The sequence below is a fragment of the Narcine bancroftii genome, chromosome 5 (genome assembly GCF_036971445.1).
Source record: "Narcine bancroftii isolate sNarBan1 chromosome 5, sNarBan1.hap1, whole genome shotgun sequence".
Taxonomy (NCBI): domain Eukaryota; kingdom Metazoa; phylum Chordata; class Chondrichthyes; order Torpediniformes; family Narcinidae; genus Narcine; species Narcine bancroftii.
Window position 1 is genome coordinate 62,926,934 of NC_091473.1, and position 26,688 is coordinate 62,953,621.

Genomic DNA, 26,688 nt, shown 5'->3' on the forward strand with positions numbered 1-26,688 from the left:
TAGGAATACCCTCCCCCTTACATTCTTCTGCCTCCTGCTGGAGAGGTTTGGCATTAGGCAATCCTTCCTGCCTACACGCAGTTTCAGTATACTTGGAGGACCAGGGGGTATCCTGTCAGTGTCCCTTCATGTCATTGTCCTTAATCACACCTTCCTGATTCTCGGGGCTACAGTCTCTTGGTATGCAGAGTTGGCTCATCCTGTCTAGGGTTGGCTAATTTAATATGTATAAATCTGTGTAAGGTTAGCTAATTAGATATGTATGACTTGGTACTTCTGTCCAGGGCTAGGAGACCCTTATCTGATCCAGACTACCTCAACTTCCTACATTCTATTGTTCCTTACCACTCCTTATCTTAGTCTTATGGTGGCTCTTGTCACAAAGACTAGAAGATTCTTATGTTAATCGTGCTGACTCTACTTTCCTGCATCCTGGTTACAGCCATTAACTGATGTATGAATTTTAGTTTCCTTCATGTTCATAATTTTAGATCAGTTTTCCCATCTCTCACACTGTCTTGGGTGTGGGGAAATTTTAGAAACAATAACTGGACAAAATAAAAAAGAGGCAATTGGAGAAGTTTGGGTTAATAAGAGAGTTAGTATGATTTATTGATGGCCAACCTGACAGAATTTTTTGATGAGGTAAGGGAATGCTGATGAAAGGAATTTGACAAATTCTCACACAAAGGCTGGCAAGCTAAATTGAAGCCGTTGGGAATGAAGGGTCAATAACAGCATGGATAGGAAATTGACTTAAAAGGCAGAGAGGGGATTGATTTTCCAGGCAGGATGATAGTACTCCTTCCTGGCAGTCCTGGGGTGTTGTTTCTTTTTTTAATCTATATTGATGATTTAGATGCTAGTGGGCAGAGTAAAATTTCAAAAGCTTGGAAGTATAGTAAATGAGAGGACATTGGCAGAATATGGGAGACAAGTGCCAGGTAAAGATTAACACAGAAAAATGTGAAGGGAGAAGTTTACAGAAAAAGAGAGACAAAGCAGATGAATGGCTGAACACTAAGGGGATTATGCAGCTGGCCAGGCAACAGGAAAATAAACAAAGACCTGGGGAAAAGTGTGTTTCAGCAGAGATGAACAAGCTTGCAGTGTTCTGCAGATACAACAGCAGGATATTCTAATTAACCCATGCCTTCTGGCATCTTCTGATACATAGTCTCCCTTATCCTGATCTCAGGGGATAAACCATGAAAAAAATCTACACACATCCCATCTGCCTAAGGCACCAAATTAAAGAGTTTTCATCACATTGAAAGTAGATTTAACAGTTGGGGGCTGCTGAATGAACAGGGAGAAGTGGTACATTTGAAATTTGAGGCTCTGCACATTACAAAGGAAGATATCCAAGAAGCAAATCAAGTGTTTACATTTTCTCCAAAACATTTTGATTCTCACTGTTATAAATGGTACTAAATGACATTTTAAAATCAGTGCCAAACTGTGACAGCTAGATTCATCAGTAGAGTGAAGGAGGAAGAGAGAGGGTATTGGTCTCTTGGCACTTACCTCTGTGTGTACTGTACAGTGCAGCAAAGGTCACTACAAAGAAGGTGGTGGAATACTTTCCAGCATTGACCAGATGAGGGAATGCTCTCTTGGTGTCTCGGTAGCGGCGAAGGCACTGGGTGAAGCGCACCCATGCTGGCAGACATTGGATGATGGCTCTTACTCCATAGGAGTAGTTGTTGCATGTATTATCACCTGGAATAAGCAGAAGGGATCAAGAGTAAGTAACTGCAATGTTTTGTCAAAGGACTGTTGCATTTTGACCAGAATCATATTAAACAAATATATTTAAAACCTGTAATGACAATCTCCTTTCCAGAGGTCACAACTGCTTGTCCAATTTGTCAAACTGAAACATGTCAGAAATGGAAAATGACTTTATTCAGTTCTTAAACATTGGTAGATGTTTCATGAAAAGAGAATGATGATCTCAACCACAGAAGGAGCTCATAAAATATTCTTTGATCAAGTATGCAAGTTGACAAAGATGAGAAATTAATTAAGAGAGGTATATAGTGAATTTCTGATTATCTGAAAACCAGTTAACCGAAAATCTCAATGGTCTTAACTTTATTTTGTGGCAACATGATGTCACAAGTTGGAAAAAATGTTTTCATCCGACATACTCTTGTTGGGCTCTGATGTTCTGTTGGCACCAGTTTGATAAGAGCTCAGAACCTGCCGGGAAGACAGACGTTGAATGGCTGGATGCCAGCTCAGAGAAGCAGGATGGAATCTCGAGCTATCAGTGAGCGATTGGAGGAAGTCGACGGGTCAGGCAGCGCATGGGGAGATTGTTCTTGTTTCCAGGAACTCCCGTCTTTCTCCCTTTCCATTTCTTTTTTACTCTCCACTGTTCTTGGTTCTCTGTTGTCCCGGCATCATCAAGGAGAGCGGCCTCTGGGCAGGAGCACGGACCTCGGGCTACCGGGCAGGATCAGCAATGGTAGTGGGTAGGTGTCAGGGATTGGTGACAGTGGCAGGAGCAGGGACCTCGGACTCCTGGGCAGCATCATACGATGGCGGTGGGGAGGTGTCAGGGATCAGCGAAGGCCAATACAAGTATTTTGCTGATGCTACTGGTCTGCTTAAAGCTAATATTCAGTTATCTGAAAAAGGAGTTAATTGAAAAATGTCTGGTCCCAAGCATTTTGGATAATCGGAAATGTACTGTATAAGAATATGAAGGATATAGATAGAGTGGACAGTCAGTACCCTTTTCCTGGGGCAACAACAGCAAATACCAGAGAATAGCTGTTTAAGGTGAGTGGAAGAAAGTTTAAGGGAGATGTCAGAGATCAGATTTTTTTTTATTACACTGAGAGTGTTGGGTGCCTCAAATGCATTGCTGGGGCTGGTGGTGAAGGCTGGTACAACAGAGACATTCAAAAGTTTCTTAGATAGGCATATAGATGCAAAAACAATTAATGGAAAAATTGGATTATTGTAGAGTTTACATAGCGATGTCATGGTCAGAAGGGCCTGTATTGAGCTGTAATATTCTGTCAGTGGTTTTCAAACATTTTTCTTTCCACTCACATACCACCTTAAGTAATCCCTATATCACAAGTGCTCTGATTAGTAAGGGATTATTTAAGGTGGTAAGTGAATGGGAAAGGAAGGTTGAGAACCACTCCTTTCGACCCAATTGTTACTGAAATATTTTGCTTGAGAAAAATTGTCATTGGCCCATTTCCTTTGGAGTTATGAAACTGTGCATGGTAATGAGTAATTAGGTATGATTAAAACAGTGATTTTCAAATGTTTTCTTTTCAGTCACATACTACCTTAAGTAATCTCTTACTAATCACAGAGCACCTATGGCATAGGGAATACTGAAGGAGGTATGTGCTTGGAAATAAAAAGTTTGAAAACCACTGTTCTATGTTCTTCCAATCTTAAACGCTTGCTCCTGACAGCTGAAGACAGCTGTTAGTACAAAGTCCACGCATCTCTATCCAACATTATCTTCACTGTAGTATTGATATATGCAATTTAATCATGGTGCTATTAAATAAAGTTTAAACTAAAATTAAACATAGAACATTACTGCATAGAACAGGCCCTTTGGCGCATGAAATTGTGCTTACTTTTAGAAACCAAACCTTCCCTACAATACACCCACAACCCTCTTTTTCTTGTATCCATGTGCCCATCCAAGTCTTTAAAAGTTCCTATTGCATGAGCCTCCACCACCACCTCTATTTTCTGTGTTAAAAAAATTACCCTTGTCGCCTCCCTTAAACTTTTCTCCCCTCACCTTGTACAGATATCCTCTGGTGTTTGCTACTCTTGCCCTGGGAAAAGGTTGCCTTCTGTCCACCTTTTCTATGCCTCTCATAATCTTGAAGACCTCTATTAAGTCACCTCTCATTCTTCTTTGCTCCAAAGAGAAAAGCTCCTGCTCTATTAACCTTGCCTCATAAGATATGTTATCCAATCCAGGCATCATCCTGGGAAATATCCTCTGCACCCTCTCCACAGCCTACACATTCCACCTTCCTGTAATGAGATGTCCAGAAATGAAAACAATATTCCAAGCATGGCCTAATCAGAATTTTATAGAACTGCAACATGACCTCATGGCTCTTGTGCCAGTGGGCCAAATTTATCCAGAACCCCACGCAAATGGTCCCTAAGCATCCTCCAAATTACTTCTGTGGTTTTCCCCAAGAACATCTATTCCCAATTTATTCTCCCCAGTTTCTACCTAATCCGATTGTAATTAGCCCTTCCCCAATTAAACACTTTTCCATTTCTTTTCTTTTTAAAATATTTTTGAGTTTAATATAATAAGTTCATATAATGTTGCATTAACATAATAGAAGGAAATATCAAAAAGTTTACATAATATATAACTGGTAAAAATGTTCTAATTAACAGTTTCCCATTTTCATTATTAATTGTTAATTAATATTATTAAGATTAAAAATGAAAATAACATGAATTACTTTATAAGCAATCTGCTCATTTGGTAAAATATCAATTAATATTAAAGTCTAGGACCATTATATATCTTCTTTCTTCTTTGGCTTGGCTTCGCGGACGAAGATTTATGGAGGGGTAAATGTCCACGTCAGCTGCAGGCTCGTTTGTGGCTGACAAGTCCGATGCGGGACAGGCAGACACGGTTGCAGCGGTTGCAGGGGAAAATTGGTTGGTTGGGTTTGGGTTTTTCCTCCTTTGTCTTTTGTCAGTGAGGTGGGCTCTGCGGTCTTCTTCAAAGGAGGTTGCTGTCCGCCGAACTGTGAGGCGCCAAGATGCACGGTTTGAGGCGATATCAGCGGTGGTCAATGTGGCAGGCACCAAGAGATTTCTTTAGGCAGTCCTTGTACCTCTTCTTTGGTGCACCTCTGTCATGGTGGCCAGTGGAGAGCTCGCCATATAACACGATCTTGGGAAGGCGATGGTCCTCCATTCTGGAGACGTGACCTACCCAGCGCAGTCGGATCTTCAGCAGTGTGGATTCGATGCTGTCGGCCTCTGCCATCTCGAGTACTTCGATGTTAGGGATGAAGTCGCTCCAATGAATGTTGAGGATGGAGCGGAGACAACGGTGGTGGAAGCGTCCTAGGAGCCGTAGGTGATGCCGGTAGAGGACCCATGATTCGGAGCAGAACAGGAGTGTGGGTATGATAACGGCTCTGTATACGCTAATCTTTGTGAGGTTTTTCAGTTAGTTGTTTTTCCAGACTCTTTTGTGTAGTCTTCCAAAGGCGCTATTTGCCTTGGCGAGTCTGTTGTCTATCTCGTTGTCGATCCTTGCATCCGATGAAATGGTGCAGTCGAGATAGGTAAACTGGTTGACCGTTTTGAGTTTTGTGTGCCCGAAGGAGATGTGGGGGGGCTGGTAGTCATGGTGGGGAGCTGGCTGATGGAGGACCTCAGTTTTCTTCAGGCTGACTTCCAGGCCAAACATTTTGGCAGTTTCCGCAAAACAGGACGTCAAGCGCTGAAGAGCTGGCTCTGAGTGGGCAACTAAAGCAGCATCGTCTGCAAAGAGTAGTTCACGGACAAGTTGCTCTTGTGTCTTGGTGTGAGCTTGCAGGCGCCTCAGATTGAAAAGACTGCCATCCGTGCGGTACCGGATGTAAACAGCGTCTTCATTGTTGAGGTCTTTCATGGCTTGGTTCAGCATCATGCTGAAGAAGATTGAAAAGAGGGTTGGTGCGAGAACGCAGCCTAAGTCTAGGACCATTATATATAAACTCCAATTAAACAACTTATATTACGAAACAAAGAAAAAAAAACCTAAAAACTGAACTAACACTGATCTAACCCCTCCCTCTAATTAAGGTTACATTAAAAAAAAGACAAAAAAGAGAACAATGAAACTGGATCAGATTGCTACCTTCAGAACCCAGATGGAGCATCGCTGGAGTAGCCCAACAGCCTAAAACCGCCAACTATGAAAATAATCTATGAAGGACCCCATATCTTTTCAAACTGTCGCTTTTTATCTTTGATGCTCTATCTAATTTTTTCCAAACTTAAATATGCCATTACATCCTATAGCCACTGCCCACGAGTTTGTAGAAGTTCATCTTTCCACTTCATTAAAAAGAGAACGAGGAAACAAGCTGTAAACCCAAACAAAAATGGAAACAAGATCTAAACATAAAGATAAAGAATGAAACATGGGAAAAGCTATGCTCCGGAACTATGAGAAATACAATAAACATGAGGTTACGCATGATACAATATAATTGGTTACACAGGCTATACACCACGCCCCAAAAGTTAAATAAATGGGACCCAACAGTATCAGACAGATGTTTTCGCTGTAAGAAGGAAACGGGAACAACAGTACATGCAATTTGGGCATGTGAGAAAGTGGAAAAGTTTTGGGAAGATCTAAACCGGGTATTAAATAAAAATCACAAAAACCAACATTCCAAAAAATCCAGAGATCTTTCTTCTAAGTAATATAAGAAGAACTTGGACTTGATTTGGATGGAGCACAAAAAAGATTTATTATGATAGCCTTAGCTGTAGCAAAAAAATGTATTATGTCAACCTGGAAATTAGAAGATAGCCTGAGAATACAGCAATGGTACATAGAAATTAATAAATGTATTCCATTGGAAAAAATAACATATAATTTAAGAAATAACATCACAGTATTCGAACAAATTTGGGAACTGTACATGGAACACAACAGAGAAGTCCTACCGCGGACTTCCGCCGCCTAAAATGACAGAATGAGAAGACGAAGAAATGAACTGCCCAGTGTGTAAAAGTAGAAGACACAAATTTCTTGTTTATTTTCATTGTGTGTGATGACATTGTTTAATGTATCATATATGTTGAACGTTGAGTGAGTGGGGAGGGGAGTGGGAAGGAGGGAGGGAAGGGAGGGGGGGAAAAGGGGAGAAAATGACACTGTGTATATTCAAGAGGGAAATGTTTGTGTGTATTTTGGTCAGTATGATTCATAGTGTGAAAAATTAAAAAAATTTAAAAAAAAACCCTTGTCTGACTATCAGTGTACTAAAAGAGAAAACCTTTTCCTGTGATAAAAACAAAGATATAATCGGATCGCGCATAAAGCCAAACAAGGCAATTAAAGGGCATGGATCTATTTTAATCTTAAAAATCGTTGATAAAGATTGAAAATTTTTTCCCCCAAATCTTCCTAATTTGGGACATTCCCAAAACATGTGGATTAGTGAGGCCTCTAAAATTTTATACCTTTCACACAATAGATCAACATCTGCATAAAAATGAGATAATTTAAGTTTAGACATATGTATTCTGTGCACTACTTTAAATTGTAATAAACAATGTCTAGCACAAAATAATGATTCATTAATGAAACTATAAGTGAATGCCAGTCCTCATCTGAAAAAGTTATATTAAGATCCTGTTCCCAATCATTTTTAATCTTAACCATTGAGGTTAGTCTTAAATCCAATAAATTATTATAAATAATATGATGTTTATCCACTGTGAACAAACTGCAAATCAAAAAATATATGAAGAATATTTGAGTCTGTGATTTGAGGAAAATGTTGGAGACATTGGACAAAATGTCTAACTTGCAAATATCTAAAAAATGTCTATTGGAAAGCTTAAATTTAACTGACAATTGTTCAAAAGAAGTAAAATTCTTACAGATAAACAAATCTTTGTAATATTTAATATCTGATCTATACCCATTCCTTAAAACCTGCATCTATAACAGAAGGTAGGAAAAAGTGGTCATCTACCAGGGAAAAACTATTACAATCAAAAAAATTCCTAAATTGATTCCATATTCTTGATCTATTCGTCACTATCTGATTGTGAATCATTTAGAAAAAGATAATGGTAAAGCAGAACCACTTTTCCATTTCTACTACTTCTATCCTTGTCCACAGCTGCACAAAATGTCAGGGAGTTGTGATCTCTTTCACTGAAATGCTCCCCTACTGGTTCATTACCAGTTCTAGATCCAGAATGGTCTCCCCTCTAGTAGGCTCGTCCACATTCTGTATCAGAAATCCTTCTTGGACACACCTGACAAATTCTACCCCATCTATCCCTCTTGCGGAAAGGAGGTGCTAGTGAATATTTGGGTAATTCAAGTCTTCCATAACAATTAAAGGATTTATAATAGATTTCCAATTGAAAATACCTTAATTGTAATTGGAAGTATAATCAATGAGAGGGATTCTCCTCAGCTTCCCCTCTTCACCCTCTCTCCAACACAAAGGACAGCCTGAAAACTACAGAAGACAAACAAATAATCACTGCCTAACTGACAGGCAGAATGCAGAGCTACTGATTCAGAATCAGAATTTATGGTCAGAATCATGTCATGAAATTTGTTGCTTTGTGGCAGCATTACAGTGCAAATGAATAAAAAGAAACATTTCAAAATAAATAAATAGTTCAGGAAAATAGGAGAAAGTGAGGTAGTGTCTGTGTCAGAGGGGAAGAAGCTGTCCTTGTGATTCTGGATGCTTGTCTTCAGGCTCCTGTATCTCCTTCCTGATAATAGCATTATGAAGAGGACATGGCCAAGATGGGTTGGAACTTGAGGATTTTAAGACACTGCCTTTTGTAGATGTCCTCAATGAAGAGAAGATCATGCCCATGCTGTCATTAGCTGAGTTGACAACTCTCTGTGGAGCTTTTTTTCTTGTTTTGTGCACTGGCACCTTCATACCAGACAGTAATGCAACCAGACAGAACGCTCTCCATGGTACACGGGTAGAAATTTGCAAGTCTTTGGAGACATACGAAATTACCTCAAACACCTCATGAAGTATAGCTACTAGTGAGCCTTCTTCATGATTGCATCAACATGGAGACATCCTCAGAGATGTTAACACCCAGGAATTTGAAGTTCTTGACCCTCTCTACTGCTGACCCTCGATGAGGACTGGTTCATGTTCTACTGATTTCTTCCTGAAGTCCACATCAGCTCCTTAGTTTTGCTAACATTGAGTGCAAGGTTTGGTGTGATACCACTCAACGAATTGATCTATCTCCTTATGCTTCCTCATTGCTGGTTGTGATTCTGCTGACAACAGTGGTGTCTTCATCGGCAAATTTGTAGATGCCATGTGAATTGTGCCTAGCCACACAATCATGGGTGTAGAGTGAAAAGAGCAGTGGGTTAAGCACGTGATTGTCAGTGAAGAGGAGACATTGTTTCCTATTCATACTAACTGTGGTCTTCCAATGAGGAAGTCAAGGATCCAGTTGCAGAGAGGGGCGTAGAGGCCCTAGTTTTGAAGCTTGTTGACCAGCACTGAGGGGATGATGGAGTTGAAGGCTGAGCTATAGTCGATGACAAGTGGCAAGATTATGTGTCTAGATGATCCAGAACTGAGTGCAGAGTCAGTGATATTGCATCTGCTGTGGGTCCAGACCTTTACTTAGGTACATGTCAAATCTGGCCAGGACCAACCTCTCAAAGCATTTCATCACAGTGCTACTGGGCAATAGTCATTGAGGCAACTCACACTGCTCTTCTTGGGCAGATGATTGATGTCTTTTTCAAGCAGGTGGGACCATGAGTACCACAAGGTTCTGTTTCACACAGAATTTAGCTGCACAGACACTCACAGCGGTCCAGCATCCAAAACATATGATCATTCTGTCTCTGAACTCTGGCTTAATGGATGCCATCGCTACATTTATATCAAGCAGGTTCAAAAACTGTGTGAAAATTTGACTGGTTTGCGTGCTCAAAGCTTTCTGATTTGAGAACATACCAAGAGGAGGCTGTCTCTGCTCCAATGACCCTGTAAACCATGCCCAACAAAACACCAAAGAAATCCAAAGGCTGCGGGATTTGGAACCTTGAGCAAACAAAGAATTGCTGGAGGAACTCAGCAGGTCAGACAGCAGTCATGGAGGGAAATGGTCAGGGAACATTTCAGGTGTGAATCCTTTTAAGTTAGAATGTCTGAAATTACATATATAAAGTTGTGATGCATGATCATTTACACAAAGACTGAAATTACTGGAAATTAAGGCTTTTATTAGCAAGAGGAGGACAGCATTCCTTATGTTGCTGGCTCTCCCTGATCAGGGCTCAAACTGGGGGCAAGGTTGTGGCATGACAGCCTTTATGGGGGATAAAGGGGATGAGTCATGTGCGGCCAGTGAGAGCAGGGTCAAACATAAAAGGTCATATCATTTACATAAACAATAGTGGTTTCACCACATTCATGCACTCTTTTTAAAAAGTCCCAGTGGGGGGGGGGGGGGGGGGTGGCAGGGGGAGGCAGGGTGCAGTCAGGTACCCTCATAAATTCAGTCTGTCCGGCAGCCTCCTTTGTCATTGTGACTGGTGTGCCCCTGTCCGGGGTTCTGTGGTGGTCTCCATTGTGGCTGCTCCATCTTGGTTGGCCCAGCCAGGGTGCTTGGTTGAGCTGGGGTGGGGGGGGGGGGGGGGGGTGGACGTGTTTGTGTGTTGGCTGACAGGTTGGCTGAGGTAGTGGGGGTAGGGATCTGAGGCCCTGGAGAACTGGGTGGGGGGGGTGCATACCTGTTGGCTGGTTTGGGGGGAGGGTGATGTCCAGATGTTCCCGCGTGTGCCAGGTCCTGGATGGATACTGTGTCCTCACGTCCATCTGGGAATGCCACGTAGGCGTGCTGTGGGTTAGTGTGGAGCAGCTGGACCCTCTCGACCAGAGGGTTGGACTTATGGGTCTTCACGTGCTTGCAAAGTAAGACGGGCCCCAGGGAAAGTCAGTCAGGTGGGTAAGGTAGTTCCTGATGCCGATCTCCTGGGGAATGTAGAGTCTCTTGTGAGGTGTCTCATTGGTGGTCATACACAAGAGGGACCAGGTAGATTGAAGGGCATCTACTTCTTGCCAGTGGGGGACGGGGAGGCCTTTGGATTTTAAGGCCAGTAGTAATAAAGCCCCCAGAAAGAGGTTCAATGTTGGAAACCTGCAGTCAGACGAAGCGAGAGGAAACTTCCAGGCAAACCTCAAAGCAAAGCTCGACGATGCAACCCGCCTCACGGACCCGTCCCCTGAAACCCTCTGGGATCAGTTGAAGACTACCATACTGCAATCCACTGAAGAGGTACTGGGCTTCTCCTCCAGGAAAAACAAGGACTGGTTTGACGAAAACAGCCAGGAAATCCAGGAGCTGTTGGCAAAGAAGCGAGCTGCCCACCAGGCTCACCTTACAAAGCCGTCCTGTCCAGAGAAGAAACAAGCCTTCCGTCGCGCATGCAGCCATCTTTAGCGCAAACTCCGGGAGATCCAAAATGAGTGGTGGACTAGCCTCGCCAAACGAACCCAGCTCAGCGCGGACATTGGCGACTTCAGGGGTTTCTACGAGGCTCTAAAGGCTGTGTACGGCCCCTCACCCCAAGTCCAAAGCCCGCTGCGCAGCTCAGACGGCAAAGTTCTCCTCAGCGACAAGATCTCCATCCTCAACCGATGGTCAGAACACTTCCAATCTCTTTTCAGTGCCAACCGCTCAGTCCAAGATTCCGCCCTGCTCCAGCTCCCTCAACAGCCCCTAAGGCTAGAGCTGGATGAGGTTCTCACCCTGGATGAGACATATAAGGCAATCGAACAACTGAAAAGTGGCAAAGCAGCAGGTATGGATGGAATCCCCCCAGAGGTCTGGAAGGCTGGCGGCAAAACTCTGCATGCCAAACTGCATGAGTTTTTCAAGCTTTGTTGGGACCAAGGAAAACTGCCTCAGGATCTTCGTGATGCCACCATCATCACCCTGTACAAAAACAAAGGCGAGAAATCAGACTGCTCAAACTACAGGGGAATCACGTTGCTCTCCATTGCAGGCAAAATCTTCGCTAGGATTCTACTAAATAAAATAATACCTAGTGTCGCCGAGAATATTCTCCCAGAATCACAGTGTGGCTTTCGCGCAAACAGAGGAACTACTGGCATGGTCTTTGCCCTCAGACAGCTCCAAGAAAAGTGCAGAGAACAAAACAAAGGACTCTACATCACCTTTGTTGACCTCACCAAAGCCTTCGACACCGTGAGCAGGAAAGGGCTTTGGCAAATACTAGAGCGCATCGGATGTCCCCCAAAGTTCCTCAACATGATTATCCAACTGCACGAAAACCAACAAGGTCGGGTCAGATACAGCAATGAGCTCTCTGAACCCTTCTCCATTAACAATGGCGTGAAGCAAGGCTGTGTTCTCGCACCAACCCTCTTTTCAATCTTCTTCAGCATGATGCTGAACCAAGCCATGAAAGACCCCAACAATGAAGACGCTGTTTACATCCGGTACCGCACGGATGGCCGTCTCTTCAATCTGAGGCGCCTGCAAGCTCACACCAAGACACAAGAGAAACTTGTCCGTGAACTACTCTTTGCAGACGATGCCGCTTTAGTTGCCCATTCAGAGCCAGCTCTTAAGCGCTTGATGTCCTGCTTTGCGGAAACTGCCAAAATGTTTGGCCTGGAAGTCAGCCTGAAGAAAACTGAGGTCCTCCATCAGCCAGCTCCCCACCATGACTACCAGCCCCCCCACATCTCCATCGGGCACACAAAACTCAAAACGGTCAACCAGTTTACCTATCTTGGCTGCACCATTTCATCAGATGCAAGGATCGACAATGAGATAGACAACAGACTCGCCAAGGCAAATAGCGCCTTTGGAAGACTACACAAAAGAGTCTGGAAAAACAACCAACTGAAAAACCTCACAAAGATAAGCGTATACAGAGCCGTTGTCATACCCACACTCCTGTTTGGCTCCGAATCATGGGTCCTCTACCGGCACCACCTACGGCTCCTAGAACGCTTCCACCAGCGTTGTCTCCGCTCCATCCTCAACATCCATTCGAGCGCTTTCATCCCTAACATCGAAGTACTCGAGATGGCAGAGGTCGACAGCATCGAGTCCACGCTGCTGAAGATCCAGCTGCGCTGGATGGGTCACGACTCCAGAATGGAGGACCATCGCCTTCCCAAGATCGTGTTATATGGCGAGCTCTCCACTGGCCACCGTGACAGAGGTGCACCAAAGAAAAGGTACAAGGACTGCCTAAAGAAATCTCTTGGTGCCTGCCACATTGACCACCGCCAGTGGGCTGATAACGCCTCAAACCGTGCATCTTGGCGCCTCACAGTTTGGCGGGCAGCAACCTCCTTTGAAGAAGACCGCAGAGCCCACCTCACTGACAAAAGGCAAAGGAGGAAAAACCCAACACCCAACCCCAACCAACCAATTTTCCCCTGCAACCGCTGCAACTGTGTCTGCCTGTCCCGCATCGGACTTGTCAGCCACAAACGAGCCTGCAGCTGACGTGGACTTTTTACCCCCTCCATAAATCTTCGTCCGCAAAGCCAAGCCAAAGAGAAAGAGAGAGAACCTGTTGATGGTCTGGGGATAGTTTATGGCCATCCGGTATTTCTCCCCACTCTTCACTACCACAACTTGGGCTCTCCAGGGTCTCATACTCTGCTCTATCACCCCTTTGGCATGGAGACGTCTCACCTCGGACTTAATAAATACCCTGTCTCCGGCACTATATCGCTGACTTTTACTGGTGACAGGCTTACAGTCCGGGGTGAGGTAAGCAAATAAGGGGGATGGGGAAGAGATTCAGAGTGTGGAGAGGCTGCATATTGGCTGTGGTGATGGGGTTTGGGGCTGTTGGTCAGCCACATGGTGAGGGAGGGGTGCGTGGTCCACAAACTGTTCGTTACAGACTGTGAGGGGAAGATGAGGCCTGTCGTACTCCATGGTGACACTCTTTAAGTTGCATTGGATGTCTAACCCTAATAAGATGGGTGTGCAGTGCAGTGACAGTACTAGGAGTTTGACGTCATGGTATACCATGCCTCGGATAGTCAGTGTCACAATACAACTGCCACAAACTTTAGCCGATTTGGATTGGGAACCTAGAGAGACACTTTCCCTCTCAAGCTGCACCCCGAGAAAGTAGTGCTGAATAGTGTTCAGGTGAATGAAGTTCATCATGCTCCCACTGTCTAATAGGCAGATAGTGGGGTGGCCATTTAACTGGACATCAATCATGGCCCTGGAAAGTTGGTGTGGTCTGCGTTGATCCAGCGTTACCGATGCCAACATCAGCTTGTCATCTAAAGAGTTCCGTTGGCTGATGGCGGCCCCCATAGCGCTGGAAGGGAAGAGGGGGAAGACGGAAGCGACATCATCGCGGTCAGTGACCTATGTGGCACACACGTGCAAGCGTTTTCCAGGTCCCCAGAAGTGGTGGCAGAAGTGACTGCATTAAAGATGGCGGCCCCTGTTCGTACGCAGCGCTGCTGAGCTTGGGGGCTTGCTTAGACTTACAGACTTTTGTGAAGTGTCCCTTCTTCCTGCAGTTGGAGCAGACAGTGTCCTTGGCAGGGCAGCGTTTCCTCAGATGCTTGCCTTGCCCACAGAAGTAGCACTTTGGGTGGTCGCTAACCGCCGCAGAGGTCAGCTCAGGTTGGGAGGGGGTTTGTGATCTCATCTCCCAAGATAGTGGCGTCTGTGTCCCTCGCGAGGTGGCTGCATGTTCGCTAGAGAACGATTCTACATTGTGGACGGCTACTTCCAGGGTATTTTGCCAGTTCGATTGTTTGAGGTAAGCTCAGTCTTTTCTGCTTGAGTAGCAGAGTACCTTGTACTGGTCTTTCAGGGTGTCCATGGTTTCTCCATAGGTCTGGCACTCCTGGACCATCTGGCAGACTCAGTGCCCGATCTATGAAAATTGCAGATGGAGCTTGTCTTCGTCATTCTGGATTGCAAATAGTGGTTTCACAAGGTGGAAAGAAGCCATGGAGTGGGCCTAGAGGTGTTAGGACAGAAGGAGTGAGAGGTGGAGAGAGGAGCCATTAACTGATACAAGTACAGAGCTTGCATTTAAAGCAGATAATACAAACAGAACAGGATGGTTAATGCTTGCATCCAGTATTCCTTGTAAGAGATAATGGAGATTGTTTAAATTCACTCTACAATCTGACCATCCTGCCAATTGGCAAATTCCCTTGGCTCTAGAAGTCAGAACTGATTATGTTTGATGGTAAAATAAACAAAGCTTGAAATAACCATGTTGATGACATGTACGTATCAAAATACACTTTTGTGTGGGCTGAACAAAGTTAAATGGACATTTTCCCTTATGATTCACAAGCCCTTTTATTTGTAACACAATTATCGGAAGCTTTGCTGGGCGTTTTTTTAAAAATGCATTTCCAAGAGTTATTTGTTGGTTATCACTCAATTTTCTTGTCCCAGAGGCCTGTTATGTGGAGGAAAATCAAAAAGATTATTGATGGTGAAAATGTGAAATTGGATTCATTTGATGAATGTACTGTTCTTCCACTGTCAGAACATAGCCTCCATGATTTCATGCCAGAAAGAGTTTAGTGCCTTCACAGCAGTTCCAGTTCTTATTTCAAACCGTCTGAAAACTCACACCAACAAACTGAGAAACTGTTCAACCTATGGAAAAGATATTCCAGAACTAAGGTCACCCAACCTCAACGATTGAGCTGCAGTATAAATATAATGTGCGTATTTAATCAAGCATGCAAGGCATTGTTGATTCTTTCACTTAAGCATATAAGGGGATGAGCTTTACACAACATCCACAAAACAAAGATCCTCCAGCTACCTCTTTCCACTGCCTTCTGACCCTGACACACGAGAGACTATAGATGCTGAAATCTGGAGCAAAAACAATCTCCTAGAGCAGGGGTGTCAAACTCAAATTCACCAAGCGCCAAAATTAAAAACTTGGACTAAGTCGAGGGCCGAACTAAATATTTATTGAAAATTTTCAACAACATCTGCATGTTTTCTCTCAACATATGTAATGTTAAACTTTTTCTTATTAAAATAAATGTTTAATAATAGTTTTGGTTAAACTCTTTCCATAAGAAGCATTAACAAATAAGAAATAAAATATTCAATAAATAATATTTCTCTCTAGCCTTTAAGCCAAGGATCGCACTTTGCCGAGAAGCATGCCAGGGAGCGGAGGTCTGCAGGGAGCCCTCCCCAGCCCAGCCAGCAAACCCGAGCGGCATCCCCCCCCGCCCCCTCTCCCTCCTCCGCCCCCGCCTCCGCCTGCCGCAACTGCCGCCAACAACCCAAGGAGTCCCCACTGGTCTCGCCATCTCACCGGGAATAACGTGAGCAGTGGAACTCGTCCGCGACCTCCACCCCAGCGGAAAGTCCGATGCCCAGCAGCACCCGCCCACAGATGAAGCTCAAAGAGACGCGGAGGTGACCCACCACGTCCAGCCACATGGAGCTAGGTGGCAGGTCCGTTGTAGCTAGGCGGCGGGTCCGTTGTAGCTAGGCGGCGGGTCCGTTGTAGCTAGGCGGCGGGTCCATTGGAGCTAGGCGGCGGGTCCGTTGGAGCTAGGCGGCGGGTCCGTTGGAGCTAGGCGGCGGGTCCATTGGAGCTAGGCGGCGGGTCCGTTGGAGCTAGGCGGCGGGTCCGTTGGAGCTAGGCGGCGGGTCCGTTGGAGCTAGGCGGCGGGTCCGTTGTATCGGCGCCGCTGTGAATATCTAATTAACTTTCGCGTTAACTATATCGGTGTACTGCTGTGCCTGCTGTGGAAGTGCTAAAAACTACTATGGTAATGCTTGCTGCTGTGCATGTGCTATACTTGCGCGGCGGCCAGCGGGCCAACTCTAATATATATTTAATATGATCTTGCGGGCCAAATATAATTATATCGCGGGCCAAATTTGGCCCGTGGGCCAGAGTTTGACATGTGTGTCCTAGAGGAACACAGTGGGTTGAGCTGCAAAAGATTGGTCAAAATTTCAGATCAGAACCATCTAGAGAGTGCAGAGGGAAAGTAGCCAATATAATGAGGACAGGATGGGAGGGTCTGGATAGGGGCCTGTTGGGGATTGGTTAACCAGTGGAGGTTGGTTGGATGGAGAGGTGGAGTCAGTTGATTGGCAGGTGCCAGACAAAAGGGGAGAGAGGGAGGGTGAGAGAGGGAGGGGCCGGGAGAGAATGAAGACGGGAGAGAGGGGGGTGGTGGGGGGGGTGGTGAGAGAGAGAAAGGGGGGCGAGAGAGAGGGGGGTGAGAGGGGGGCGAGAGAGAGGGGGTGAGAGAGAGGGGGACGAGAGAGAGGGGAGTAGCGGAAGAAAGGGGGGTGGCGGGAGAGGAGGGGCGAGAGAGGCGAGGGGGGGCGAGAGAGAGGGGGCGAGAGAGAAGGGGCGAGAGAGAGGGGCCGAGAGAGTGGGGAATGAGAGAGGGGGATGAGAGGGGGGTGGCGGGAGAGAGGGGTTGGCAGGAGAGAGGGGGGTGGCGGGAGAGGAGGGGCGAGAGAGGGGGGGCGAGAGAGGCGAGGGGGGGTGAGAGGCGAGGGGGCAAGAGAGGGGGGGCGAGAGAGAGGGGGCGAGCGAGAGGGAGTGGCGAGAGAGGGGGGGCGAGAGAGGGGGCGAGAGGGGAGAGAAGGAGAAAGGGAGGGAGAGAGAGAGAAAGGGGAGAGAAAGGGAGAGGGAGAAAGGGGGAGAGGGAGAAAGGGAGAGAGGGAGAAAGGGAGAGAAAGGAAGAGAGAAAGAAGTAAAAGAGGGGGGTCAGGTGAAGGAAGATGAGTCATACAGGGTGGAGTGAGAAATGGGGTTCTGGAATCTGGAAGTAGCAAAAGTGACAATGGTAATATAATGGAAGCTATCAGGGGAGAGGTGGAGGACAGACAGAACCAAAGGTGGGGGGGGGGGGGGGGTGGGGTTGCAACACAAAAGAAGGGAAAACTGGAAGTAACCTTGAACATGAGAGAGGGGACATTACCTGAAACTGGAAAAATCAATGTAGATTGCCAGGCTGGAATATTAGATGCTGTTTTCCTGGTTTACATTGGGCCTCACCCTGGCAATGGAGAAAACCAGGGATGAGGAGGCCAGAGAATGGGTAGGGGAGTTGAAATGACATGCAACAGGGAGCTCAGGTTGGCCATTGTGGACAAAGTGCAAATGTCTAGAGGAATGGTCCACAAGTCTGAACTTGGTCTCACTGATATAAAGGAGGCCACACTGGGAGCATCAACTACAGAATGTAAGGTTGGAGCTGCATGAGAATCTTTATCTCATCTAGAAGGGTTGTTTAGCTCAACTGGATGATGGACAGGGAGGAGGTAAAAGAGCACCTTCTGCAGTACCAGGGGTCACAGAGAAATGAGTGGACAAGGGAGAAATTCATACAGAAAATATGTACTGTTTACCATATTTTGGGTGACAGCCCTCTTCGAAGGCAGATATTGATGATCAAATTAATCAGTGCCTTAAATGTGCAAGCACAGCAGTATTAGAAGGTCAAGTTCTAAATCTAGTACAAAACTCCTTGAATATCAGGTTATGTTTCCTACCCTTCTGTATGTTTCTGAGACCTGAACTATAAACAGTTGGAAGTTCAGGAACTGGAAAAATATAACCAAAGCAATCTCTGCAAAATGCTCCATGTTGATTGGATGAATAAACAAACCAATAGAGAGAAAGTGCATGCTCTGAGTCCCCAATTACACTCAATACATTATTGTGGTCTTTATCATGCCGGAAATTGGACTTCTGAAACACGCGGTCAATTCTGAGCTCTGACAGGAGGTTGTCTGGGGAACAGAGAAAAAGCTTCAAGGATGTACTCAAATCTCTAGCCTAAAGCAGTTCAAAGTGCAGATGAAGAATTGGGGAAGGCCCCAAAGTTGTGCATCAGGTTCACACAGGGCTTTTGTATACTAACATAGCCCTTCTACCTCCCCATCTGTTTTGTCTTCTACTGCTGCCCCATCTGTGCAAGTGTCTGTAGTTGCCACATTGGGCTCATTAGAGCAAACAAAATTTGTATGGATGCGAGTCAGTCACAATTCTGAGAAATGCACAAGAAGAAAGGTTTCTTACAGATTATTTGCATAGTCCATTTCCTAGCAGAGGACAGCCTTATAATTGAATGTCATACACATAACCATGCATCACATGATGAATAAGCACATATTGTTCAATAGGCACAGAGAGGGATGACAAAATGTTTTGAAGCCAAGGCTTCTCTCACACTTGAAAGACTTCAGAATAAATAACATTCTCACTCATTTCCTCTTCTCCTGAAGATGATAATCATACTGGGATGGGAAACTGTAGCTGATGGATACTTAACTAAATAGTCATGCTTCTTGTATCATATGATTGGATTAAAGATAATCCTTAGCTCATTATTTCTAGGCATTGATTTATCCACTTTACAACCTCCGACACATACTGATTCATGATGATAATGTGCTTGAGAATCAATGTTCCTTCCCTTGAATTCACTAGCTTCTATGCTCTTCTCCATAATAAATACACACAAGGTATTTGTTTAAGACCTGCCCATTTCCCATGGCTCCACATGTAGACCACTATGCGGATCCTTGGGATGACTCATAATAAAAATATGAATTTTTTTTTGAATTTTTAAAAAAATCTGTCTGCCAAGGAAAACTCATCGTCCCTTGCTGGCCTCTAATTTCCTTCTTAAGTGCACTCCTACATTTCTTATACCCTTCATGATCCCAGCTGCTTACACCTTATGTATGTTTCCTTTTTAAATATCCTTCATATAATTTTGTCTCAATTTAGGACTTTAACTTGAGGGTCAACCCTGGCTTTTCCCACAATGACCCTAAAATTAATAGAATTATGGTCACTGGTCACAAACTGTTCTCCCTCTGATACATAGCACAGTCTTATTTCCAAAGAGAAGATTGACATCAGCCCTACCTCTGGTAGGGGCATTGAGATATTGCTTCAGAACACTTCTCTGGATGCACAAATTCTGCCTCATCTAATCCCTTACCAATTCAGACAGTCCTTGTCAATATTAGGGAATTAAAATCACTTACATTACAACCATATTATTCATATGTTATCTCTGCATACTTAGACCTGCTAACTATTTGAGGGACCTATAGTAAGAAAAATACATCAAACCGATCCCCTCTCTTTACCCATATGGCTTTGCTAGATGTTCCCCCCGGTATATCCACTTTAAGTCCTGTAGCAATATTCTCCCTAATCCCATTCCTCTCTTATCTCCACAGAAGCATTGGACCCCAGGTCATTGGACTGCCAGTCCTTCCAACCCTTCAACCATGCTTTCGTGTTGTTATACTATCCCAATCCCCCGTACGATCCATGTGCTTAGCTGTCTATGTGACGTGAGTTTCCTTGCTTGAAAGTACATACAGTTTAGCCTATCAGTCCTTACTCCCCTGTGCCTGCCAGGCAAGCCTTGCTTGCTAAAACCTCTATATTTGCCTCATCTGATGTACCACTACCAGATTATACAAACACTTACCATAGCACACTCCGGAGTACAGAATATGCCATTATGCTTCGACTACCTCTCAATTATACTGTAACTGAACTGCACCTCGATTCTGTTTTTATCTGTCTTGAAAAGGTGGTAGAGAGCCCCTTCTTGAACCTCTGCAATCCTCTGGTGAAGGCACTCCCAGAGTGCCAATGAACAGATGTTGCAGAGTTTAGGCCTTGTGATAATTAAAGAATTTAAGATACTTCCAAGTCGGAATAATATGCTGTTCAAAAGGTAAACTGCCAGTGGCAGTGTTCCAATGCAGATGCTGCCCTTGCCCTTTTTAGGCTTTAAGATGCGGATAACATGAGGCAGAACCTTGACTGATGCAGCATTCAACTGTGGTTATTGTGCACGATATATTACCTGAAGATTTAATAAGGATATCTGTGCTCCAATCCAGTTCAAAGCTATAAAAGCAGATCATGTACTCCAGATCCATCAGGATTGTAGCTAGACTATTCAACTGGTCAGCCAGCCAAAAATCTGCAAACTCTACTTTGTGGAATGGAGCTGTGAAGACTCTGAACTGTAGGGAGAACAGAAAGAAGACACTCATTAGCAATACTTCAAAGCTACAGCCTTTCAAAGCCTGTCCCACCCCACCCTCCCCACAATGCCTGTCCTCACCCACAACCCTATCCTCACCTCATAATATATGTCCGGCCCCCTCCATGTGCCAGTCCCACTCTACAATGATCCCCCCACAGGCCTGTTCCCACCCCACAATGTCTATCTTCATGTTATAATGCCTGTTCCCAGCCACACTAATGGATATAGGGTTTTTATTAAAAATCTAACCTCATTTTAAGAGTAAGGTGGTTGAACACACAATTTTTAGATTTCATGAGATTTATCATTTATTCTTCCAGATTATTCCCGACCAGTGTGACATTCATTTGAAACCCTCTAATTTTTTAAATTATCTATGCCTTTAAAATATTTATATAATTATATACAAATTATTTAGATACTTAGATATTAGGACAAGTAGGTAGAACTAAAAGCTAAGCCATAATCTAATTGAAAGGTGGGGTAGACATCAGAGGGTAAATGGCTGACTCCAGCTTCATTATAAAATGTTTATGAAACAATATCCTCACAATGTTTTAAAGCATTCAACTTACTCACAAGAGGTTGTGGTACATATTGGTACCCACATCATTGAGTCCTGCAGAGTGAACAGAGGGAGCCAGGCAGAAAGTTGCAAAGCAAAGCCTCAAGGGCTGTCATCTCTGAACTACTTCCACACCATGTGTTAGTAGGATGTAATAGGTAGATAAGGGAGAATAGCACACTAGCAAAGAAGGAGAGGGTGGATGGCTGCGAATGGAGAAGGGAGGGGGTGGAGAGCTGGAGTAAAGAAGGCAGAGGATTGGGGAAGAGGGAGAGAACGGGAGTAGGCGAGCAGACATCGGAGAAGTTGATGTTAATGTCATCCAGTTGGAGAGTGAGATGGTTTAAGCTAGTTTTGTGGAATTGGGGTTGGGGGTACCCAAAATAGTAGTGTGGTAGAAGAGAATGTTGAGACAAATGCAGTAGGTAAAGCAGGCCCAGCAGGCTAGTCAGGCAGGGATGCGACACAGAGGAGGGAAGATCAAGCATACTAAACTCAATTTTAGGGCAGGTCTAATAGAAAAGGCAGTTGGCATGGACCTTGGATGTTATGTTACAGAAATATGGATGAAGGATGGGCAGGATTGGCATCTCAATGTTCCAGGATTCAGATCAGGGTGCAAACCTTTTTTTAAAAAGTCACATTCCATCTTAATTATTCCCTGTCATAGGTGCTTTGTGATTAGTAAGGAATTGCTTAAGGTGGTATGTGGGTGGAAAGAAAAAGTTTGAAAACCACTGTTTTAATCATATCTAATTGACTTGTTATGTGTATGGTTTCATAACTCTAAAGGAAAGGGGCCAATTACATTTTTTCTCAAACAAAATATTTTAGTAACAATTGGATCCAGAGCAGTAGTTCTCAACCTTTCCTTCCCACTCAAATCCCATCTTCAGCAATCCCTTACCAATAACAGAGCACTGATGGCATAGGGAATACTTAAGGTGGAATGTGAATTTTTAAAAAAAGTTGCCACCCCTGATTCAGAAGCTGCAGGCACGATAGCGGTGGAAGTGATTCGGGAAAATGAGTGATTAGGGAAAATATCATGGTTTACTGAGGATACTGGAAGATAAACCAATCAGGCTACTTACATAGACCTTACCAATATGAAAGGGGTGCTCATTTTAATGAAATTGTACAATTGGCCCTCCAATAGTCAACAGGAATTAGACGAGTCAATATGCAGGAAGTTTGCAGGTAACTCAGAATAATAAGATTGATGATCTTAACTTCACTTATATTGACTGGTACTGCTATAAATGCAAAAGTTTGGATGTGGCAGAATTAGTTAAGTGTGGCCAGAAAGTAGTTTTTAATAGTGATGAAAAAAGATGGAATTGGTCCTCAAGTTAAAGTCCTACATTTGATTTTGATGGCAACAGTCTAATATGGAGAGGCTTGTTAGCAGATAATGGGTCACCCGACAACCGAAAGGCTTTTAAATATGAGATAGGAAGAATTCAGGTCCAACAAGTGCCTGTCAGAGAGAAGGGTAAGGTTGACAGGATTTTGGAAGCCTGGTTAATGAGGGAGGTTGAGGCACTAGTCAGGAAAAAAAATAAGGCATATGTCAGGTATAGGCAGCTGGGTACAAGAGAATCCTTTGAGGAGTATAATAGATATGAGTACACTTAAGAAGGAAATCAGGAGGAAAAAAAAGCTGTACATGAGATATACTTTGCAGATAATAGAGAATTTTAAGATATTCTATGCTTATTAAGAGAAAAAAGGTAACTTAGGGAGAGAATAGGCAGAATTAAGGATCAGTGTGGGTGAGGCTTTAAAAGAATGCTTTCACCAAGAAGAATGTCATGGAAGTTAGGGGATTCAGGAATGAGAAGGTGATGCCCCAAAGCATATTGATATGAACAAAAAGGTACAGGAGGCATCAGGTCACATGAACTTAGATAAATCCCTGTGCAAGTTTATCTTAGTACATTGTGGGAAGCTAGGGAGAGAATTGCATGGATTTTGTCAGAGATTTCTGCATCTTCTTAGTTATGGAGGAGGTACCATAAAACTGGAGATTGGTTAATGTGTGCCTTTATTTAAGAAGGGCTGCAAGAACGAGCTAGGAACAACAGGCATTGAGCATAATATCAATGACAAGAAAGTTACTTAAAGGGATTCAGAGAGAGAGCATCCGTTGAGGTTTAGGGCAAGAACTGATTTGGGATAGTTAGCATGGGATATTCTGTCTCACAGGTTTGATTGAGTTAGAATTGATGAGGACAAATTAGTACACAGTGTCTGCAAGGATTTTAGCCAGGCTTTTGACAAAGCTTTAGAACACATAGAACATAAAACATTACAGCACAGTACAGACGAATAGAAACCTACTTAACAAACAAAACCTTCCCTAATTTACACATAATCCTGTGTTTATCTTGTATCTGCCTGTCTAAGAGTCTCTTAAAAGTTTCTATTGTACCAGTCTCCTCCACCATCCCTGGCAATGCTTTCCAAGCACCCGTTACTTTTTGTATATACATCTTACCCTGACATCTCCCCCTAATCTTTCTCCCCTCATCTTGTGCAGATGGCCTCTGGTGTTTGCTACTCCCGCTCCAGGAAAAAGATGTTTGCTGTCCACCCTATCTCTGCCTCACATAAACTTATAGACCTCTAGAAAGTCAACTCTCATCTTTCTTTGCTCCAAAGAGAAAACCCCTTGCACTTATGTTAACCTTGCCTCATAAGATACATTCTCTAATCCAGGCAATATCCTGGTAAATTTCATCTTCACCCTCTCCATAGTTTCTACATCCTTCCAGTAATGAGGTGACCAGAACTGAACACAATGTTCCAAGTGTGGTCTAACCAGAATTTTATAGTGCTGCAACATGGCTCTGAATTCATTACCCTGACCAATGAATACCAGCATACCATAACTTTTTAACTACCCTACCAACCTGTGCGGCAATCTTGAGAGAGCTAGAGATTTTGACCAAGATCCCTCTGTTCTTCCACACTATTAAGAATCCTGCTATTAACCTCCTTTGAAGAAGACCGCAGAGCCCACCTCACTGACAAAAGACAAAGGAGGAAAAACCCAACACCCAACCCCAACCAACCAATTTTCCCTTGCAACCTCTGCAACCATGTCTGCCTGTCCCGCATCGGACTTGTCAGCCACAAACGAGCCTGCAGCTGACGTGGACATTACCCCTCCATAAATCTTCGTCCACGAAGCCAAGCCAAAGAAAGAAGATTAACCATATACTCTGCCTTTAAGTTTGACCTTCCAAAATGAATCACTTCACACTTATCCAGACTGATTTCCACCTGCTACTCTGCATCCTGTCTATATCCTGTTGTAACCTACGACAACCTTCCACACCTTCAACCTTCATGTCATCTGCAAACTTACTGACCCATGTCTCTACTTCTTTGTACAGGTTATTTGTAAAAATCATGAAGAAAAGAGGTCCCAGAAGAAGATCCCTGCAGAACTCCACTAGTCACATACCTTCAGGCAGAATGTGTTCTATCCATCATTACCCTCTGCTTTTAGCAGGCAAGCCAATTCTGAATGCCCACAGCCAAGATTACATAGATCCATGTCTCATGATGTTCTGAATGGGGACCCTGTCAAATGCTTTACTAAAATCCCTACACAGCACATGTAATAATTCCTTTTGTTACTTCCTCAAAAAACTTAATCCCTCATAAAGCTGTGCTGACTATCCCTGAGAGGACTGTACTTCTCCAAAAACTCATAAATCCTGTCCCTAATAATCCTCTCCAATAGTTTGCCCACCACTGATGCAAGACCCACTCATCCATAATTCTCAGGATTCTGCCTATTACCCATGTTCAACAAGGGGACGACATTTGCCTATCTCAATCCTCTGGTACCTCCCCTGTGGCCAGGGAGGTTGCAAAGATCATTGCCAAAGCCCCAGCAAACTTTTCATTCACTTCCTGGGGTATATCTTGTCTGGTCCTGGGGACATCAATCCTGTTGTTTATAAGATGATCCAGCACTTAACCACATTTCCAACACATAAGCTTGTTCTATATTGACCTCACATTGACTAAGATCTCTCTCTGGTGAAAACTGAAGCAAAGTATTTACATAGGACCTCCCCTATCTTATCTCCCTCCAGACATGTTGCCTTCTTTATCCTCAACTGGCCCTACCTTCATTCTTGTCATCCTTCTGCTCTTCATGTATGCAGAGAATGCCTTAGGGCTTTCCTTATCCTACTTACCAAGGCCTTCTCGTGCTCCCCATCCCCTCCCCACTCCAGTCTAGCTCTCCTATGTCCTTTATTAAGTTCCTTCCTGGTTGCCATATAATTCTCATGAGCCCTTCCTGTCTTTTGCTTCCTAAACCTTCTGTCGGCTTCCTCCTTCTTAACTAGCAGTCTCACCTTTTTTGTCAACCACAGTTGCCTTCTCCTACCATCTTTTCCCTGTCTCAGTGGGATAAGCATATTCAGAACCCCGCTCAAGTGGTCCCTAAACATCTTACACATTACTTTTGTGGTTTTCACTGAGAACATCAGTTCCCAGTTTCTGCCTAATGCCATCATAATTAGCCCTTCCCCAATTAAAACACTTTACCATTTGGTCCACTGCTATCCTTATCCTTGAAGGTCAGGGAGTTGTGTTCACTGTCATCGAAATGCTCCCCTACTGAGAGGTCTATTCCCTGACCAGGTTCATTACCCAGTACTCAATCCAGCATGACCTCTCCTCTAGTCGGCTTGTCCACATACTGTTTCAGGAATCCTTCTTGAACATACTTGACAAATTCTGCCCCAGCTCTCCCTCTTGCAGGAAGGAGGTGCCAATCAATATTTGGGAAAATGAACTCTCCCATAACAACAACCTTGTTATTTCTGCACCATTGCAAAACCTGCTTACTTATCTGCTTATCAGTGTCCCGAGGGCTATTTGAGACCCTAGACTACTTCCCATGCAGTGATCACTCCCTTCCTGTTTCTGATTTACACCTACACTGACTCAGTAGGCAATTCCCTCTACCACATTCTCCCTTTCTGCACCTGTGATACTATCCCCCTGCTCCCCACCTTTACCTTTTATAACATCTAAGTCACAGTACCCACATCAGCAATCCTGCCCTTGCACCAGCCAAATTTCTGTAATGGCCACAACATCATAATCTATGTACTGATCCATGCTCTGTTCATTTCCCTTACAGCTAATATTTCTTGCAATGAAATAAATACATTTCAAATCTTCAAAGTGACTATATTTATGCTCCCTCCACTGCCTGTCCTTCCTCACTACACAGTGCATAAACCTTTCCAC

The 26,688-nt window shown here is 44.1% G+C and overlaps 1 protein-coding gene across 10 annotated transcripts in view; it reads right to left on the bottom strand.

The window, feature by feature from the left end:
- The window catches only part of LOC138763443 (xenotropic and polytropic retrovirus receptor 1 homolog), a 379,170-nt gene that overhangs the window by 53,394 nt on the left and 299,088 nt on the right, over window positions 1-26,688 (bottom strand). For all 10 annotated transcript variants that reach the window (XM_069937590.1, XM_069937587.1, XM_069937588.1 and 7 more), the window contains 2 exons: window positions 20,655-20,817; window positions 1,528-1,722 (listed from right to left, as the gene is read on the bottom strand). In XM_069937590.1, coding sequence (XP_069793691.1) covers window positions 1,528-1,722; window positions 20,655-20,817 — 358 coding nt within the window. The remainder of the gene's footprint in view (window positions 1-1,527; window positions 1,723-20,654; window positions 20,818-26,688) is intronic.